Raw genomic sequence first — 22311 nt, 5'->3', positions numbered from 1 at the left:
TACGAAATAAATACGTTTTGAAGCTGTCGCTGTAAGATTAATAATGTTTAATGAATTAATTAATTTAATAATTAATTAAGATTAATTAATGTTGTTCGGAAAACCGCACCTTTTTGGAAAAGGTATTCCCAAAATATATCAGTTTTCCTAAAAAAATTCTAAATCTAGGAGGAAGGTCTTTTCTAACTGGAATCTATCCCTTAGAAGTGAGATCCATCCTGTATTGGCCGTTTATTGCCTACCCGTATGTCGGGTAGTACGGGAATATGTGTATGCATTGTTTTGTTGATAAGTCAAACCATGCCAATAGTTTTTCTACCTAATAAAAAAATAGACATCATCTTGAGTAATTACTGATATGTTTCTCTATTGTAATCAAATTTTTCCATCCCAGGATATGGCCCCTTGGATTCCGTACATCAGCATTGTCCTAGTAATTGCATTTGTTGTTGCTTTCGCCACAGGTCCAGGTTCCATTCCTTGGTTTTTAGTAACTGAACTATTCAATCAATCTGCCAGACCACTTGCGACATCTATTTCAGTTACAGTGAACTGGACGGCAAATTTCTTCGTTGGCATTGGATTTCTGCCTCTTGCAGTAAGTAAAATTTCTATTAACTACAATGAGAAGATAAGAATTAATTTATCAAGAATAAAATATTACAATAAATAACATAAATTCTGCAAAGCTACGTACAGTCAAAAGAGGGAATTCTTAGAACTTCGAAAAAACTGTTCAAATAGTTCGGATTATTACTGGGAAAATTAGCAGTAAAAACTATTTTGGAAATATACCGTAATGAACAAATATGTCAAAAGAGGAATGGAATTTCTACCATCAAGTCTCTATGCTATGATTTTGAATAATTTTGATAAGCGTACACCGTCTGAATGTTTTTTGTGTTAATCAGTTCATTTGTATGTAAGAACCGCATTGTGGAATATTTAAACTTGTCCTAGCATAGAATGCTGGCTATTTAGTAAATACCTAAATACAGCGTTTATTTAGTAGTATATAGTGAAGCTTTTTGGACATTAGTTTTTTAAACATTTCTTCTAATTACTTAGTAATAGCCAATTAACAGTAAAAAAAATTTAGAAATTTTTGGAAAATTTAAAAAAAATGGAAAATTAATAGTAAAAATTGTTTCCGAAACATACAATAATGAGCGAATATTTCAAAAAAGGAATAGGATTTCTACCATCAAGTCTATGTTATAATTTTGAATAATTTCGATCAGTGTTCATCGTCTGAATGTTTTTTTTTTTTGTGTTAATCAGTTCATTTGTATGTAAAAACCGAATTGTGGAATATTTAAACTTTGCCAAACATAGAATGCCAGTTATTTAGTAAATATCTAAATACATCGTTTATTTACTGGTATATAATGCTATATAGTAAAGCTTTTTAGGCTTATTTTATAGATCTTTCTTCTAATTACTTAGTAATAGCCAAACTATTTGACCCGACCCCCCCTCTAGAACAAAGTTTTCTACTTTCTCCTATATAGGGCAGCCCTTCCAATGACTAATTTATTGTATTTTTGTTTTGACGAGTACTATAGTAAATTAAAATCATTGCAGTGATGTTATTTCTACAGAATGTTTTCAACTTCAACGTCTCAGTTTCGATTACAAGGAGATTAATTATTTGGAGGAAAAAAAATCATCATCGCCATACGGCTTTTCCTATGTCCAATGAAAGGAGTTCTTTAAATCTGTTTTAACATCTTTTTGGAACATCCTTTTGGAAAATTTAACATCGTTTTAGAATTGAATAAATTATAACTGAAAGAATAGCCTATATACCTCAACTTAAGTTCCATAACTTTCAAATTCTTAGTCAAAATATCCAAGCAGTATGTTTAACAATATTATAATGTTTATGTTAATCAATTAAGGGAATGTGCTACTTTTTAGAATTGTAAAATTTTCATATCTTGTTTATTAAAAAAAAATTCAGTTTGCTGGCCAGTATTTGTAATTGATTTGGTGGTCTGAATAATTCTATTATAATTGATTTGGTGGTCTTATAGGGCTTTGACATTTCCAAATAAACAACAGAAAACTAAAAGCTGGTACCTGCTTTCCTAGAAATCGGAAGGAAAACCTTTATAACGTTTTATGTCGTTAAGGTTTGTTTTATGTCGTTAACGTTATATATGTCGTTTTGTGCATGAAATTTAATTTTTAATTTATATTCAGTTTGATAACTTAAATTAATCTAATATATATTTAATTTTCAATTTATATATGATTTCATATTAAAATTGTATCTTCAAAAAGTTTGTTTTGTTATTAAATGGGCAGAACTTAATTTTTGGAGTTCAGGAAAGGGGAGGCCCTAAGAGTTTTCTAGTATACAAGGTATAAAATTTCCAAAATTTTAGCTGAAAGAATTTCTTTTTTGGCCATTAGGCCACAAAAAAAAGACTTGAATTTTTACTATCTTTCAGTTAAACTTAACAGTCAAACTATAAAACGCAACGGTCAGTCAACAGCGAGGCTTGAAAAATTATTTTGTGCTTCCATATCATTTAGAGACATAAAACATTGACATTGTGTCAAAACCTCTGTTATCCCTTTTTGAATCAAGTCTGCACCGAGGCAACAGTTTGAACTGGTAGATCCTAGTTACTAGCAGAAAAGTTGCGACAGTAAAGTTGCTAAAGCTCCTAGTATTTGTAGCCAGATACCATAAACTAAATATGACCTCACCTTATTAATAAGACTACGATGAATCAATTTATCCCTAGGTCAAAACATCATTTGAATTTCAGATTCCTAAGAAATAGACTTTAAATTTAACCAAAACATTTCAGATAACTTAACAAAGAGCCAAATATTTCAAGAGCCAAAAACATTATTTCATTTGCTTTTTTTTTGTCTCAGCATTGAACACTGTAACTGTTGGGCAGCTAACAACATGTGGAACTTTAGATTTTTCTTTTTAGTGCTACAAGAAGCATCAGCGGCGTGAATATTAGGGAAATATAGGGGAGGGGGATTTCCTTTCAATTCAATAAGTATATCCCCCAAAAAAGGTGTTTTGCAAAAACTAGGGAGAGGAAAAAAATCAAGGAGGGTGGGGGGAATTAGTGAATTTCAACAGAAACAGGGGAAAACAGGAAACAGGATCCTATCAAGAAACAGGGGTATCTAATATCAAATACTAGATATAACCAAAACATTTCATATCACTTAACAAAGAGCCAATAAACTAGTGTCAAAAGAGCCAAAAACTTCATTCTGCACATTGTCTCATTTTCTTTTTTCTTTCAACCCTGAACACTGCAACTCCTGGGTACTTCTACTTGTAGCTAACTCTTTTGCAATAGTTTTCTCGCTTATTCTTAGACAGCTTAACTCTTTTGAATGACTATCTGCTAATTAAAGCGTTGTTTTTACTGCATAGACCCATTTCTATATAATACAGCTTGACGAGATGCAGTATTTAATTATTTCATAGTAACTTATCTTTGGTTTTTTTTAGCAACTACTTGGTCCATATGTTTTTGTCATATTTGCTGTTCTGTTGATCGTGTTCATTTGCTTCACAGTCAACCACGTACCAGAAACAAAGAACAAAACAATTGAAGAAATAAGTGCAATGTTCAAACCCCCATCGGACCTCCCCTCTCTTTAAGTTTCATTTTATTTACATGAATGTAAATACCAAGCTGTATATTTGTATGATTTAAAATAAAATTGTATCCCTTTTTATCAGTCGATTCTCTACTTTAGAAAACTTTATGACTTTTTAATATGTTTAGCTAGCTAAACTAAAAAGAATAAGACTGAAACCAATGAGTGAACAGTTAAATTTTTAAACCCAGCTGGGAAATAGGTACTGTGAGGAAAGATTTCCCTAGGGGTCCTAGAAAAAAGGGGAGTTGGGTGGGCTCCTCAAACCCCCATCGGATCTCCCCTCTCTTTGAGTTTCATTTTATTTACATGAATGTAAATACCAAGCTGTATATTTGTATGATTTAAAATAAAATTGTATCCTTTTTTATCAGTCGATTCTCTACTTTAGAAAACTTTATGACTTTTTAATATGTTTAGCTAGCTAAACTAAAAAGAATAGGACTGAAACCAATGAGTAAACAGTTAAATTTTTAAACCCAGCTGGGAAATAGGTACTGTGAGAAAAGATTTCCCTAGGGGTCCTAGAAATAAGGGGAGTTGGGTGGGCTCCTCAAACCCCCATCGGACCTCCCCTCTCTTTGAGTTTCATTTTATTTACATGAATGTAAATACCAAGCTGTATATTTGTATGATTTAAAATAAAATTGTATCCTTTTTTATCAGTCGATTCTCTACTTTAGAAAACTTTATGACTTTTTAATATGTTTAGCTAGCTAAACTAAAAAGAATAAGACTGAAACCAATGAGTAAACAGTTAAATTTTTAAACCCAGCTGGGAAATAGGTACTGTGAGGAAAAATTTCCCTAGGGGTCCTAGAAATAAGGGGAGTTGGGTGGGCTCCTCAAACCCCCATCGGACCTCCCCTCTCTTTGAGTTTCATTTTATTTACATGAATGTAAATACCAAGCTGTATATTTGTATGATTTAAAATAAAATTGTATCCCTTTTTATCAGTCGATTCTCTACTTTAGAAAACTTTATGACTTTTTAATATGTTTAGCTAGCTAAACTAAAAAGAATAAGACTGAAACCAATGAGTGAACAGTTAAATTTTTAAACCCAGCTGGGAAATAGGTACTGTGAGGAAAGATTTCCCTAGGAGTCCTAGAAATAAGGGGAGTTGGGTGGGCTCCTTACCAGAAGATCTATTTTACCACCATTTTATAATATTTTAGTTTCCTCCTTATTTAGGATCTTATAGAAGTTATGGGAAAAATAAATTCGTTTATTGTTCTACTCTTAACTATATGGGTAAGTAAATAAAACGCTCCAAATTAAACCAAGTAAAATCTGCTCAAGAGGGACTGAAGTACCCCTTCTCCTGTAAAATGCCAGTTTTTACTACTTTATTTTTAGTGTTTTTTTCCAAGAAGTTGTCCCTGCTTTTTCCTATATAAATAAAGTGAAAATATAGCAATGTATAAACAATGGATAAAACTTCAATTCAAGACAGCGAGTAAAATGAAACTTTAAAGGCTGGCATATTTCAATATCTATATTCGATGAGGCAACTTATACAGCTTTTCCGCACACTAAGCCCAGAGCCCAATTAATAACATTGTTTTATGTTCAATGCATAGACATTGGATGAAGTATTTTCATTACAAATCCCTTTTCTGATAATTTTCAAAGATAAGTTAAAAAAAACTACGAATTTTTCATTCCCCACCCTAAGTTTTAAAAAGTAAATTTAACCCCCACACCTCCTAAATTATTTTGAATTGAAGGTAAAAAGAATTGCAATCTTCGGAAAAACCATCACTAACCGAAAATATTAAAGATTGCATGGTAATTCAGTTTATTTTAAATTTTATATTTCAATTCGTTAACTTATATTTATTGATCATTTTGTTAAATTTTTAATAATACATTCATGGTTCTAGTCCTAATTATATTAATTATATGGGGTGAATAAATAAAAAGCTCCAAATTAAACACAGGGAAACCTGTTCAGGAAGGACTTAAACTCCTTTTCTCCACATTTTTTTCAACCTACTGAAAAAAAACCTGCATATATTTCTTGAAGCAGAACCTTGGATTTTCCGTCTCACCTGGCATAAGAAATTCAGCTTTACTTGGTAATCTGTTTCCCCAAATTCTCATTCAGTTACGTACTAAGGTGTAGTGCTGGATAATACATTCAGCATTTTCACATGGTGACGAAAAAATTGACTAGGTTTAAATGATTTTCTGATGTTTTTAGTGAATTTTCTTCAATAAGCTAGTGATTTACTGACTGGTTTATCGATTTCTTTTTACTCATACAATATAAAATTACTAGAAATTGTGATACATCACTACGGGTTAGTGTCAAGAATACCGTGTCGGAATTTAGACGTACTAATAAATAGCTTTTACTTTACCGTACTTTGATTTAGACGTACCAATAAACAGCTTTGACTATACTTTGTGTTCCCTTAAGTTATTATTACATTGTCTGTCCTCAAAATTTATACTGTGCATTTGTATTTATTAGAGTATTTTGCAAACTCTGGAATTCTGTTTGACTTATGCAAAAATTAAACTTGAATATTTTCTTAAGAGTCGGCTAAAGATTCACTATAAAACATTTATCCGCAATTAAATTCTGTCCCTGGTCTTATATTTTTTAACAAAATCTAAAATTTATACTAAACTATGATAAAAATATATTACCTAGCTCTTTTTAGGGTGTATTTCCCGTCTGGTCCACTTTTCACAAATATTAGATGCCCTAGGAGGTAATATTCGTTCTTTTAGTTTGAAGAAGGTTAAATTTGAAATAACTTATATGATAAATGCAATAAAAATCTGTTTCTCTATCTGTTTTTATTTTTTTTAAGAAATAAGCTAAAAGAGTGTATTATCCCGAGCTCAGCTTGTTGGGAATATCATTTATAATGATGTATAATTAAAAGATCATTTGAATACAAGATTTAACATCAAAAGTAAGCTTTATATGATCACATACCAATCACGAACATAATAATCGTTTTAATTAAATAGTTGTATAATTTTTCATAGAAGCCACAAAAAGGATAAACATATTTTAGAGTAATTGCTGGCACATAGGTTGTCAAAACAACGTTTGTTTTGAACATATTTTAACAGAACTTTCATATTAGACTTTTTGATCGAAGCGGCTCAAACGATAGACGTTCTATTGCAACCCTATTCAAATTACAAGGAGTTTGAAAAAGAACTCTGACTGTACTACCCTTTGTTGTATTTTATGGGATATGGCTACCTTTTGTGCTTTTGTATTTTATTCAATATAAAATTATTTTTCCAACTTTTTTCACTGAATGCTTTCTAAAAAGGATGTGATTATCGATGATATGCATCCATACCCCACAGTTCATCAAGAGTGTGTTAAAAGAAAAGAACAAAGTCATTCAAAGCTTAATAGATTAGATAGTCAATTGGAATAGAAGTCCAATTGATATTACAGTAATTTATTTGTAGTTCATCAAAAATGCGTTAAAAGAGAAGAACAAAGTCATTAAATGCCTAATAAACTAGATAGTAAAATTGGAATAGAAGTCCAATTGATCATAGACTATTTTTCAATTTATTTAAAAGTTGTAAAAATAGTGGAAATACACTGCAAGGCCCATCTGCAATTTAAAGATTAGTCTGTAATTGCAGATGGAAGGAAGGCGGCAGTTTATTTCTGAAAAATGAATGATATGCACATAATAATAATGAGGATATAATTCTGATTATAAATGAAGGTCTCTGTCTATTTCATAGCTGTTCCAGGGATAACATTTAAATCTGGGGCTAATGGATGATCATGTTCTATCAGCATTACTTCCCGCTTCACCTTAAATGTTAAATTTGAACAGAAATCTCAACAGATCTAGGATAAATAGCCCGTCTTCAATTCCTGATCTTTAGCATGCTGATCCATTTTTGCCGTACCCAGACACGGAAAAATAGGACGATAGTAGCAGTCTACATAACACAGTTTTCCGTTCCAATTTTCTAGAAAAGCCCCAAATGTAGACGCAGCTTAACAGAAATGCCAAATCGATGCCATCTATCTATTTATCTATTCCGATAGAATCCGCTGGAAACAGTAGTAAAAGTGCTTGTTGAATTTCTGCTTATTTTTCTGAAATTACTTAAAAAATTTGTTCAACAATGAAACAAGTGAAGTTAAAGGTTTTCTGCATACAACTTGTATAAAATTTGATTTTCTTACATAATATGAAGTAAGAACTTTTTCTTAACATGTTTCATTGTGTCTAGTCAACCTATCTATGCTTACACCAAGTAGTTGACAAGAAAATGCATACAATCTAGAGCGCGAAGCCACACCAAAAGTATGCAAGACCATTGGAGAAGAAAGGAACATTTGAGCCTACTTCTGTCTGGAAGCTTTTTCTCTGAAAAAAATCTTTAATGGTGAAAGAAACAAAAGACTAAGTTAAAAAGGGACTTTGGTTAAATTTGAGGTAAAATTCTAGTTGATTGACTTTTCGCTATCTCGGAAAGGGGTTAGGTTATGAAAATGAAATTTTCAGGGATGGGTCTAAAGGCTAAAGTATGTCCCAGGAAGATATTTTGAAGTACCCACCTTGGTAAATTTATAGCAAGCAGTATTACTGGCGTCTGTATCAAGTGAATATACCACTCACTGCCCTTTTTTATGCTCTTTACTAATATAACAATTGCTTCTACTGGAAATTCAGATTTAAGCACTTTTTGACCTCTTAAAAATGACCTTATTATGGGGGGTAAACCCACCAGTACTCAGTCACAGACTAATTCCCGGGCAGAATTTTTGATTGGATTGCAACATGCCCAATACTGGGTCTCTCGAGAGACTTGATTTTTCTGAGTCACTTCCGAAAAACCTGTTTAGATATTCTTTGCTGAGATCTATGACTCTTTGTCCGGTTATTAGACATTTTAATGTCTTGAAATTTGTTATTTAAATTGGATTTTCAGAGAGAAAATAGTGGATCCAGGATTTTCTTTGGGGGGGGGGGTTCACAATAGGTTGCTTAGATAAACTTGCAAACAAAAAAAATGCCCGCAAAATAAAGGGAACCTCAACAATTATGCACCGTAGGGTAGAGGAAATAGTCTAAAGTATTGAAGAGTTTGGCCTTTATTTTAATGTTTTAAGATGAACAGAGGAGGTGATATGTTGTATAATGCGGAGCTTTGATTAGATGAAAATAGGCAGTAAAGTGGCCATCATTTCTCACAAAAACTTAAATTAATAAATTTTGTGCTTCTCATGCATTTATTTTCTATTATACAAATTCGCTAAAAAACTACTAGGCTGTGTTGTAAAAGCCATCCCTCTTTGCAAAACAAGCAAACCCAAAAAACCAAAACAGACTACCAAAAAAGTAATGATAGGCCTATCAATTTCTTTGCCTTAGTGCCATAGCAAGACAGACTCAAAAACAAATTTTTGACAGTAAAAAGAAGTTATGATTTTAATTTCTCCTCCTTATTACTACAAAATGAAGATCTTCGCCTTGCAGTTGGCTTTTGCAGTAATACGGACAGATTCCGTTGATAAACCTAAATTTAATTAAATAATTTTTTGCGGTATGCGACATTAGTAAAACTTAACAAAGACCGCACAAAGTGACTAAAATCTTCTTTCAAACTGGTTTACAAAAAAAAAAAACAGTCTTAATATTGAAAAATTTATGAAAAACTCAACTATTAAAAATCAATTACAAAGAAAAATTACTTTCGTCCAGGCCCAAACCAGAGCAAGCAGTCCCAACCAAAAATACAACATCATGTCATGGGGGGGGGGTGCTCCCGTGCCCTCCTTGGATTCGCCCCTTTTCTGAATGAAAGATTTAGCTGTCATTTGAAGACTGGGCTGCTTTGAGGTGAAGACGCTCACATGAGTGAATTTCAAATGCTTAAAACAAATTTAATCAAACAGTTTATGGTAACAAATTGTAGTAAGGAGCGACCTGGCTCAATAATAACCGAAACTCTTTAAAACGGAATTTTGTATACCAGTAGTTACAACGAAATAATCGAATTTTAATGCTGATTTTAAATATATAAGTTTCATCAAATTTAGTTATACCCATCCAAAGTTACGAGATTGAGAAAATTTGCCTTATTTTAGAAAATAGGGGAAAACACCCCTTAAGAGTGATAGAATCTTAACGAAAATCACACCATCAGATTCAACGTATCAGAGAACCCTATAGTAGAAGTTTCAAGCTACTATCTACAAAAATGTTGAATTTCGTTTTTTTTTTGCCGTATTTTTTCCAGGGGTGATCGTATCGACCCAGTGGTCCGAGAATGTCGCCAGAGGACTCATTCTGACGGAAATTAAAAGTTCTAGGGCCTTTTTTAAGTGACCAAAAAAATCGAGGGCACCTAGGCCTCCTCCCACGCTCATTTTTTTCCTAAATTCACCGCATCAAAATTCTGAGATAGCCATTTTATCCAACTTAGTCGAAAAACCTAATAACTATGTCTTTGAGGACGACTTACTCCCCCATAGTCCCCGTGGGAGGGACTGTAAGTTACAAACTTTGACCAGTGTTTACATGTAGTAATGGTTTTTGGGAAGTGTATTGACGCTTTCAGGTGAATTTTTTGGTTGGGGGAGGTTGAGCGATTGTGGGGAAAAGTTTCCATGGGGGAAGAGAATTTCCATGAACAGGGCGCAGAATTTTCCAGCATTTAAAAAATATGAAAAACTTTTCAACTGAAAGTAATGAGGAGCATTAAAACTTAAAACGAACAGAAATTATTACGCATATGAGGGGTTCACTTCCTTCTAATACCTCGCTCTTTACGTTAAAGTATTTTTAGTATTTTCAACTATTTATTCTACGGTCTTTGTGATTCAGGGGCCATTCTTAAGGAATTGGGACACAATATAAGCTTTAGTATGAATAGCGAGGTATTCACGAGGGGGCGAACCCCCTCATATAAGTAGTAAAAACATACGAATATAGAAGTTCGTTACGTAAGTTAATTCGTAAGTTACAAAAACGTTCGTAAATAATTAAAAGTTCTCCCCCATAGATCTATCTTGAAGATGCAATTAAAGAGATTTAAACGAGAAATAAAACCTAGTAAGAGCTGGCTCGACAACTTATGGTTGATAGTATATCTTCCAACTTAAAAAGAACAGAAAATATTCTGTATATGAAAGGGATTGTCCCTCCCTCATCGCCCTGCTTTTTACGGTAAAACTTCGTATAAGAATTCTAGCAAATTCCCTTGGTGTTAAATTTCTAATGAAAATTTCACCCCCTAGAAACTTCCCTCTCATTGGAAATTCTCCCCGTGAAAAATTTTACTAGCAGAAAATCTCCCCCACTCATAAAATGTATGAATACTTCCCTATAAAAGACTACGTAAGCAACAGACAAATGTATGACTTAGACATATTCCCAGGAGGATCGTGGTGTTACGGCAAAACTTCGTGTAAGAATTCTAGCAAATTCCCCTGGTGTAAAATTTGTCATGAGAAATTTACCCCCTAGTAACTTACCTGCCATGGGAAATTCTCCTCGTAAAAAATTTCACTTGCAGATAATACTCCCGCATTCAAAAAATGTATGTATACTTCCCTGTAATAGGCTACGTAAGCGACGGGCAAATTTAATAACTTAGACCTATTCCCAGAAGGATCGTGGTATCTCGAAAGGTATAATTGTTCGGCCTTTCAACTATTCTGAACAAAAAAATACTTCTACTACTAACAAATTACCGCAGCACCAAGCCCTCTGAGGCCAACACGGCTAAGCTCAGTCCTCTTCCAATCCAATATATTCAAAACTTCCCTCTTTACACTCTCCCAGAAAATTCCCATTTCATTTAAAGCTTTCTTTATGAAATCCTCCCACCCCAACCGTGGCTGACCAGCTTTCTGCTTAGCCCTAGACCGCTGGTCAAAAAGGATAATCGTCGGTAATCTGTCATCCTTCTTCCGCAAAGCGTGCCCTAGCCATCTTAACCTTTCTCTCATTAGAGCCATAGAAAGCAGGATGCTATCTCAAAATTTTGATTGGACTATTCAGATAAAAAAATTCTAGTTGTGGATTCCTTCCAGAATGCTTTTTGCATAGGCTACGAATCCACCTCAAAAATAGCCTACTTATATTTGAAGAAAAATATGTTTTCACTCAAGTTAATTACCCTATTTATTTATCTGATGGTTCAATGAGAGCTGGGATGTTTTGACATTAAAATGCACTGTTGTGAATCATCTCCCTGTCTAAGTACGAAACAATCAGATAACTAATCGCCTCGCGGGTGATATGCTATTGAATATTTTAAACCCAACAAGGAACCAAATAATGACACATGAAACGACAACAGTAGCTTGTTGTCATTTCCTAGGTTAATTGAAATTCATTTGTTTAGCCTGAAACTTTGTGAAATTTTTAATTTCCCAATGGTTTCTTGGGATTTCTGGCAAAAATAGGACGTTTATTAAGAATTAGATACATTTGTGAAGCCTTTTTTGGGGGATTTTACAGCATGCAATTATCCGGTCAAGTCACTGCCCAATTATTAATACGTTTTCTGTCCAACTTTTTACCCTCTTTGAAGTAATTAGCAATCGTACTGTTGTTGTTTTTTTGTAAAGAGAGTTTGCTTTCCACGGCAAAATAGAATTATCCTTGATACTAGGGCGTTTATCCCCCCTTTTCAGGATAAAGTACAGTTTTTATGGATCAATTTTGGAAACTATTATTTTTCATTAAAATCTACGTTTTTGCATTAGGAGAACTACCCCCTACAACACCCATATCGCACTGTTAACCCTAAAATTTCCCTTTCAGTGGGATATAATAGATTAATCACTGGTTCTAAATCGCTATGAACACAACCTGAGCCTAAAACGTACTTTTGAGGCTCCAGTCTTCTTCCCCCCATCCGCTACAATACTACAAATTGAAGTTAATCTGTATTTTCCGATATACGTGCTTTTTGCATTACTAAATAAAAAATTGCTACTTTATATCTGCTGTTTCGAGGTCCCCCCCCCCCGAAAAAAAATTTCTTGCGTACGTGCCTGCTATATATATATATATATATATATATATATATATATATATATATATATATATATATATATATATATATATATATATATATATATATATATATATATATATATATATATATATATATATATATATATATATATATATATATATATATATATATATATATATATATATATATATATATATATATATATAAATCCTCCCCATATTCCCCATGAATCCCCATATTTCTTCATGAAATCCTCCCACACCAACCGCGGATGACCAGCTTTCTGTTTAGCCCTAGACGGCCAGCCAAAAAGGACTGTATTTGGTAATAATTCATCCTTTTTCCACAAAGCGTGCCCTAGCCATCTTAACCTTTCTCTCATTACAGCCATAGAAAGCAGGATGCTATCTCAAATTTTGGATTGAAACATTCTGATAAAAAAAATTCTAGCTGTTAATTCCTTCCGTATTTTTTTTTGCATAGGCTACGATTCCAACTCAAACATAGGCTACTCTGGTAGCATACTTATATTTGAAGAAAGATCTGTTTTCACTTAAGTTGTGATCCTTTTTAAGATCATGATGGATCCCAACGTGCAACAAATATTTTCGGGAAATCGGAAAATCAGAAAATCCGATATATATATATATATATATATATATATATATATATATATATATATATATATATATATATATATATATATATATATATATATATATATATATATATATATATATATATGTATATTTTCTATTCATTTTTACAAGTTAGAAAAACATTTTTCTTAGAAAAACAAGTTAGAAAAACAGTCCCCTCCCTCCAAAAATTTCTCCAACACAAAAAGACGTTTAAAGTATAAAACGTGTGAGATCCAACGTTTAATGTATAAAAAATTTTATGGTCAGGAGAAGTGGGATACGTGAGAGGATGTTTCTATGGGTGAATTTACCACAGGGAAGAGCATTTTCATGAAGAGTTGCTGGATTTTACAGCATTATTTAAAAAAAAAACATTTTTGGTTACTTTTTAAGTAACCAAAAAAAAATCGGAGGGAATCTAGGCCACTTCCCCCACCCTTTTTGATCAAAATCGTCTGATCAAAAGTTTGAAAAAACAAATTAGCCACAAAAACAAGAGCTAAGAGCTCATATAGCACTTGTGACGAGGCAAGAAGAGCCAAGAGCTGATATGGTAAGAGGTCTAAAAAATTCTAAGAATCAATAGATTGATTTAAAAGGAAAATCAGAGACTTAATGCCGGTCAGGATTTAAAATAAGAGCTCTGAGTCACGAGGTCCTTCTAAACATCAAAATTCATTAAGATCCGATCACCCACTCATAAGTTATAAATACTTCATTTTTTTCTAATTATTCCTCTCCCTTTAGCCCCCAGATAGTCGAACTTGGGAAAACGACTTTATCAAGTTAATTCGTGCAGCTTCCTGACACGCCTACCAATTTTCATCGTCCTAGCACGTCCAGAAGCACCAAACTCGCCAAATCACTGAACCCCTCCCCCCAACTCCCCCAAAGAGAGCGAATCCAATACGGTTACGTCAATCACGTATCAAGGACATTTGCTTATTCTATCCACCAAGCTTTATCCCGATTCCTCCACTCCAAGCGTTTTCCAAGATTTCCCCCTCCAACCCCCCCCCCCCAATGTCAACTGATCTGGTCGGGATTTGAAACAAGAGCTCTGAGACATGAATTCCTTCTAAATATCAAATTTCATTAAGATCCGGTCATCCGTTCTTAAGTTAAAAATACCTCAATTTTTCTAATTTTTCCAAATTAACACCCCCCCCCCAGCTCCTCCAAAGAGAACGGATCCTTTCCAATTATGTCAATTACGTATCTAGAATTTAAGCTTACTCTTCCCATCAAGTTTCATCCCGATCTCTCCACTCTAAGCGTTTTCCAAGATTTCTGTTTCCCTCATCCAACCCCCTATGTCCCTGGATCCAATTCGAGTCGAAATTGGAGAATCTGAGACATACAATTCTTCTATATATATCAAGTTTTATTAAGATCCGATCACCTATTCATAAGATAAAAATACCCAAATTTTAACGTTTTCCAAGAATTCCAGTTTCCCCCTCCAACTCCCCCCAATGTCACTGGATCTGGTCGGAATCTAAATTTAGAGCTTTAAAGCACAAGATCCTTCTAAGTATCAAATTTCATTCAGATCTGGTGACCCGTTCGTAAGTTGCAAATACATCATTTTTTCGAATTACCCCCCCCCCCAACCCCACCAAAGAGAGCAGATCCGGTCCGGTTTTTATTCTTCCCATCAAGTTTCATCCTGATCTCTCCTCTTTAAGTATTTTCTAAGATTTCCGGTCCCCCTCCAATGACGATGGATCCAGTTGAGATTTAAAATAAGAGATCTGAGTTACGAGGCCCTTTAATATATGAAGTTTCATGAAGATCTGATCACTCATTCGTAAGTTAAAATACGTCATTTATTCTAATTTTTCAGAACTACCCCCCCCCCCCAATAGAGTGGATCCGTTCCAATTATTTCAATCACGTATCTAAGACTTCTGCTTATTTCTCCCACCAGGTTTCAACCCGATCCCTCCAATCTAAGCGTTTTCCATGATTTTAGGTTCCCCCCAAAACTCCCCCCCCCCAATGTCACCAGATCCGGTCAGGATTTAAAATAAGAGCTTTGAGACACAAGATCCTTCTAAATATCAAATTTCAGTAAGATCCGATCACCCGTTCGTAAGTTAAAAATACCTCATTTTTCTAATTTTTCTAATTTTTGCCAAATTTCATCGTCCTAGCTTACCTGGAAGTTCCTAAAGTAGCAAAACCGGGACCGACAGAATTTGCGATTGCTATATGTCACTTGGTTAATACCAATTGCCATAAAAAATTCAAATTTTGTTTTAATTATTCATGGATGATGAGCCAAAATCAAAACCTGCATTAATTCAAATGTGTATGAAAATTAAATTAAAAAAAAGTTTTTTCTCTGAAAGTAAGGAAGGAGTGACATTAAAACTTAAAACTATAACTAAACAGAATTGATTCCGTATATGAAAGGGGCTATCCCCTCCTCAACGCCCCACTCTTTACGCTAAAGTTTCCTATTGTTTTAAATAGTAGAACTGTGACAAAGAGTCAAACTTTAGCGTAAGGAGTGGGGGTGTTGAGGAGGGGACAGCCCCTTTCATATACTGAATCCAGAAAGCATGATGAAGGGATTAGACCCCTCCTCCCCCAAAAACGTTTCTCCAACACAAAGACGTATTAAAATGCATAAACGTAGTTTTTTAAGGTTTCTTTTTGCAAACCCTCCCCCCAGCAAGCATTAAATGGTACGAAAATTAAAATAAACAAACCCAAGTTTCTTTTTAGGCTATATAGATTACACAGGGACACAAGTTTGTTTTTCTGAAGCTCATTAACTTAGATAGAGCGCTTCGACTGAAAATTCAATAGACCTTTAAATTATAATTTGAGATCCAATGACCTATTGGATATTGCATAGATAGATAGATATTAAAACCCAAAGGGCATCCAATAAATCACAACTTTCTCACGGTTGTTATCGAATATTCGAACACACATCAAAACAAGAGGGAGGTTGCTCCATATTGCTTTCTTTTTATGAAAAGGGTAATAGGCCTAAGCATTTCTGAAAGTGTTTAAACAATGATTCTATTTTTTGTTCGGGGGGGGGTATTTACCCCATGGCTGAAAAACCCAAACATTCAAGTTCTTAACAAAAATTCAAATAGAAAAAATTTATGTGGGAGAATATTTTCATTGGGGGGGGGGGGGGTTTCCGACAATATTTGCTGCACGTTGGGATCCTCTGTGGTCTTAAAAAGGATCACACCTGAAGTGAAAACAGGTCTTCCTTCAAATATAAGTATGCTAAAGGAGCTGGCTATTTTTGAGGTGGATTCGTAGCCTATGCAAAAAGAATTCTGGAAGGAATCCACAACTAGAATTTTTTTATCTGAATAGTCCAATCAAAATTTTGAGATAGCATCCTGCTTTCTATTGCTCTAATGAGAGAAAGGTTAAGATGGCTAGGGCACGCTTTGCGGAAGAAGGATGACAGATTACCGACGATTGTCCTTTTTGGCCAGCCGTCTAGGGCTAAACAGAAAGCTGGTCATCCACGGTTGGGGTGGGAGGATTTCATAAAGAAAGCTAAATGAAATGGGAATTTTCTGGGAGAGTGTAAAGAGGGAAGCTTTGAATAGATTGGGATGGAAGAGGACTGAGCTTAGCCGTGTTGGCCTCAGGCGGCTTGGTGCTGCGGTAATTTGTTTCTGGTAGAAGTATCATTTTGTTCAGAATAGTTGAAAGGCCGAACAATTATACCTTTCGAAATACCACGATCCTTCTGGGAATGGGTCTAAGTTATAAAATTTGCCCGTTGCTTACGCAGCCTATGAATCGGAAGTATACATAAATTTTTTTAGTGGGTGAGAATTTCTGAAAGTGAAATTCTTCACTGGGAGAATTTTCCATGGGAGGTAAGTTTCTAGGGGGGAGGGTAAATTACTCATGATAAATTTTACACCAGGGGAATTTGCTAGAATTCTTATACGAAGTTTTACCTTAATACCACGATCTTCCTGAGAATGGGGCTAAGTTATAAGATTTGCCCGTTGCTTACGCAGCCTATTATAGGGAAGTGTACATACATTTTTTGAGTAGGGGAGATTTTCTACTAGTAAAATTTTTCACGGGGAGAATTTCAAATTAGAGGGACGTTTTTTAGGGGGTAAATTTTTCATGAGAAATTTAACACCAGGGGAATTTGCTAGAATTCTTATACGAAGTTTTGCTGTAAAGAGCAGGGCGATGAGGCAGGGACAATGCCTTTCATATACAGAATATTTTCTTTTCTTTTTAAGTTTTAAAAATTAAAAGGAAGATAACTTATCAACTTATCAACTATAAGTTGTCGACCCAGCTCTTACTAGGTTTTATTTCTCGTTTGAATCTCTTTAATTGCATCTTCAAGATAGATCATTGGCAGGTGATCAGAATTTTTTGATGCGGCTGAATTAGCACAATGGATGTTTCCTAAATTTGTGTAGATATATTTGTTGTATGGTTTTAAGATATGTTAAATTTGTTTTAAGCATCTGAAATTCACTCATGTAAGCGTCTTCACCTCAAAGCAGCCAAGTCTTCAAATGACAGCTATATCTTTCAATCAGAACAGGGGCGGATCCAAGGAGGGCACGGGGGCCCAACCCCCCCCCCCCCACCCCCATGACATGCAGTTGTATTTGTGGTTGGGACTGCTTGCTCTTGTTTGGGTCCGGACGAAAGTAATTTTACTTTGTTATTGATTTTTAATAGTTGAGTTTTTCATAATTTTTTTAGTTTAAGACTGTTTTTTTTTCGCAAACCAGTTTGAAAAAAGATTTTAGTCACTTTGTGTGGTCTTTGTTACATTTTACTAATGTTGCATACTGCCAAAATTATGTAATTAAATTTAGGTTTATCAACGGAATCTGTCCATATTATCGCAAAAGACAACTGCGAGGCGAAAATCTTCATTTCGTAATAACAAGGAAGAGAAATTTAAAATCCTAACTTCTTTAGGCTGTCAAAATGATATTTCAGGATTGTGTTGTCACAACAGGATTCTTTAAATTCCATCAAAAGTTACGAACCTGAAAAAATTTGCTTCATTTTAGAAAATAGGAAGAAACACCCCCTAAAATTCATACGATCTTAACGAAAATCACACCTTCAGATTCAGCGTATCAGAGAATCTTGTTGTAGAAGTTTCAAGCCCCAATCTATAAAAATGTGGAATTCTGCATTTTTTGCCAGAAGACAAATCACGGATGCGTGTTTATTTGTTTTTTTTTCCCAGGGGTGATCGTATCGACTCAGTGGTCCTATAATGTCGCGAAAGAGCTCATTCTAACGGAATGATAAGTTCTAGTGCCCTTTTTAAGTGACCAAAAAATTGGAGGGCACCTAGCCCCACTCCCACGGTCATTTTTCCCCAAAGTCACAGGATCAAAATTCTGAGATAGCCATTTAATTCACCATAGTCGAAAAACCCAATAACTATGTCTTTGGGGACGACTTACTCCACCGTAGTCCCCGTGGGAGGGGCTGCAAGTTACAATTTTTGACCTGTGTGTACATATAGTAATGGTTATTAAGAAGTGTACAGACGTTTTCAGGGGATTTGTTTGGTTTGGGGGGATATTTGAGGGGGGAGGGTTACCGGGGAGGATTTTTCCATGGAGGAACTTCTCATGGGGGAAGATACTTTCAATGGAGGGGGCGCAGGATTTTCTAGCATTATTTAAAAATAAACAATGAAAAAATAAACATGAAAAGTTTTTTTTCTACTGAAAGTGAGAAGCAGCAGTGAAAACTTAAAACGAACAGAAATTATTATGCATATAAGGGGTCTACCCCCTTCCTCGCTCTTTACGCTAAAGCATTTTTAGTAATTTAAACTATTTATTCTACGGCCTTTGTGATTCAGGGGTCATTCTTAAGGAATTGGGACAAAATTTAAGCTTTAGTGTAAAGAGCTAGGTATTGACGAGGGTTGAACCCCCTCATATACGCTATAAAAACATACGAATATTGAAGTTCGCTACGTAATTTAATTCGTAAGTTACATGTATTTTTTACTTACGAAACCGTTCGTAAAAATTTTAAGTTATAGTTGCCTTTTTAAGTAATCAAAAACTAGGAGGGCAACTAGGCCTCCTCCCTCGCTCCTTTTTTTCTCAAAATCTTTCGATTAAAACTGTGAAAAAAAACATTTAGCTCAAAAAATTAATATGCAAATTTCGTTTTAATTATTTATATTTGGAGAGCCAAGATCAAACCATGCATTAATTCAAAGACGTCCAGAAATTAAACAAAAAAAAAACAAGTTTTTATAAATGAAAGTATGGAGCGACATTAAAACTTAAAACGAACAGAAATTACTCCGTATATGAAAGGGGCTTTTCCTCCTCAACGCCCCGCTCTTTACGCTAAAGTTTGACTCTTTCTCTTAACTCTACATTTTAAAACAGTAAAAAAATTTAGCCTAAAGAGCGGGGCGTTGAAGAGAAAAAGCCCCTTTCATATACGGAGTAATTTCTGATTGTTTTAAGTTTTAATGTCGCTCCTTACTTTCACTTAAAAAAACCTTTCTTTTTTTTTAATTCTAGATAGGAGCTTGAAACTTTTACAGTAGGATTCTCTGATGCGCTGAATCTGGTGGTGTAAATTTCGTTAAGGTTCTATGATTTTTACGGGTTGTTTCCTCCTCACCTGTGCTTCCAAACTTTAGTCTCTAGATCGCGCACGAAAAATTCAAGATCAAAAATCCATCGGTAATCCTTCAATTCGTCGCGATCCAAGTTTCTACCACCAGTCACGATCCGGTAGGGCAACGGGGAAGAAGCTACGGGGTTCTGCTCCGCCTCAAGGTTTGTCGCTTGACCTAAATCTCTTGACTTGTCAAGTTCTTAGGCGAACCGCATTATTAGGTATATTGGATATTTACATCTACCAAGCTCCAAATACTTTTTACAAAGGCGCTGTCTATGTGTGGTAACACTTTTCAGATGTATACCTCGCTTTGGTTTAATTTTCCCCAAGATTTCGGCTTTGTGTGCAGAACTTCACTGAAGGCTCCTGAATATTTCTCATTTCTTGGTTTCTTCATTGCATTGAAATAATTTATGGAATTTTCACACTATTAACAGGCAGCTGATTATACCAGCTTGTCATTTTGTCTCTAGGGGGTATTATCGGCGATCTGAAACGATTCTTTATGGCAACCGACTTGTAAAAATTTCAGGTAGCTGAAAATATTCTAGGGGACTGTTAGAAAGCAGGAAAATAAATCGAAAAATGGTTCCAATCATCTTACAGGTTATTGTCTTCTGCTCAAGATAGTACCGATTTTGTTCTAAAAGCAATATCCTTTATCGAGTACACTTGTGAAAAAGACCTAGACATTTTCTAAGATTTCTAAGCAATTAGAGGAAATAGAGCAAAATCCTTTCAAACATTTTGTAGCATCTTCAAGAAGCTATGGCCTGATATTAAAAGCGGTATCTTCTGCCAATGAATACTTGAGTACTTTTTAAATATAAATTTTCAATTTAACATGGGATTTCCGAGTTCCATCAGTTCACTTAATCACGGCCTTAATGCTGATTTTAAATATATAAAATTCATCAAGAGCAGTCGTACCCATCAAAAGTTACGAGCCTGAGAAAATTTGCCTCATTTTAGAAAAGAGGGGGAAACACCCCCCTCTTACAATCTTAACGAAAATCACGCCATCAGACTCAGCGTATCAGAAAACCTTATGGTAGAAGTTTCAAGCTCCTATCTACAAAAATGTGGAATTTCCTATTTTTTGCCAGAAGACAGAAAACGGATGCGTGTTTTTTTGTTTTTGTTTTTTTTTTCCCAGGGGTGATTGTATCGACTGAGTTGTCCTAGAAGCGAGAGGGTTTTTCTAACGGAAATTAAAAGTTCTAGTGCCCTTTTTAAGTGACCAAAAAATTGGAGGACATCTAGGCCCCCTCCCATGCTCATTTTTCCCAAAAGTCACCGGATCAAAATTCTGAGATAGCCATTTTATTCACCATAGTCAAAAAACCTAATAACTACGTCTTTGGGGACGATTTACTCCCCCGCAGTCCCCGTGGAAGGGACTGCAAGTTACAAACTTTGACCTGTGTTTACATATAGTAGTGGTTACTGGGAAGTGTACAGACGTTTTCAGGGGGATTTTTTTGGTTTAGAGGGGAGAGTTGAGGGGGGGGGTTACGTGGGAGGATATTTCCATGGAGGAGCCTCTCATGGGGGAAGAAAATTTCAATGAAGGGGGCACAGGATTTTCTAGCATTATTTGAAAAAACAATGAAAAAAAAATATGAAAAGTTTTTTCTACCGAAAAAACTGATGGGGCTTTTCCTCCTCAACGCCCTGCTCTTTACGCTAAAGTTTCTTACTGTTTTAAAAAAGTAATAAGAGACAGAGTCAAACTTTAGCGTAAAGAGTAGGGCGTTGAGGAGGAAAAGCCCCTTTCATATACGAAGTAATTTCTGTTCGTTTTAAGTTATAATGTTGCTCCTTACTTTCATTTAAAAAAACTTGTTTTTTTTATTTAATTAGAATTTAAAACTAGGCCTATCGCAAAGACTTCGTTGGACCGTCGATTATAAAGATTATTCTTAGGTTATGTCATACAGTAAAGGGGTTTCCGTGGTTTGATAAACTGAGCAGGAAGCATTTTGAGACGTCTATATGTTTATTATTATTTTAGTTATTCAACAAGTCGTATTTTAATTCGGTAAGCTGTTTTGTATCGCTGGTTATATTCCTGTCATGTTTGTAGTTTTGGCTGGCTAAAGTCCTGTCTTTTTTGTTTATTTTTAGTAAAACAACAAGCTTGAAGTAATAGTCATTAAACTGTTGTATAGACGAATAGTTGAAAAAATTTCATGAAACGCAGCATAGAATCGCTGTTTGAGCCTTTCAGAAATAAATCTGACCAAGTCCTTTTTTTTATGTTTTAGACTTTAGCGTTTAAGTATCTGACGGACTTTAACCGTCATATTGTCACAAAAATTTCCCTTTCAAAACAAGCACCAACACTAAGGTAAAAGTCTGTTTTGCCATTGTACAATGGAT

At 34.6% G+C, this 22311-nt stretch overlaps 2 protein-coding genes across 6 annotated transcripts in view; both read left to right on the top strand.

Moving 5' to 3' along the window:
- LOC136043525 (solute carrier family 2, facilitated glucose transporter member 1-like) overlaps window positions 1-3737 on the top strand; it is a 40722-nt gene extending 36985 nt beyond the window's left edge. For all 3 annotated transcript variants that reach the window (XM_065728441.1, XM_065728442.1, XM_065728440.1), the window contains exons 8-9: window positions 395-598; window positions 3494-3737. In XM_065728441.1, the coding sequence (XP_065584513.1) occupies window positions 395-598; window positions 3494-3646 (357 nt within the window). In that variant the 3' untranslated portion in view covers window positions 3647-3737. The remainder of the gene's footprint in view (window positions 1-394; window positions 599-3493) is intronic.
- Window positions 3738-7714: 3977 nt separating this feature from the next.
- Window positions 7715-22311, top strand: part of LOC136043528 (glycine dehydrogenase (decarboxylating), mitochondrial-like) — an 80803-nt gene continuing 66206 nt past the window's right edge. For 2 of the 3 annotated variants that reach the window (XM_065728448.1, XM_065728450.1), the window contains exon 1: window positions 7715-7845. The gene's annotated coding sequence lies outside the window, so the exon portion shown is untranslated. Of the gene's footprint in view, window positions 7846-7965; window positions 8089-22311 lie in introns of those variants that run through there. The other variant, XM_065728449.1, reaches the window with a different exon arrangement.

This window comes from Artemia franciscana, unplaced genomic scaffold (assembly GCF_032884065.1).
Source record: "Artemia franciscana unplaced genomic scaffold, ASM3288406v1 Scaffold_698, whole genome shotgun sequence".
Taxonomy (NCBI): Eukaryota; Metazoa; Arthropoda; class Branchiopoda; order Anostraca; family Artemiidae; genus Artemia; species Artemia franciscana.
Note: the sequence above shows the minus strand (reverse complement) of the source record. Positions and strands in the feature narration are given on the sequence as shown.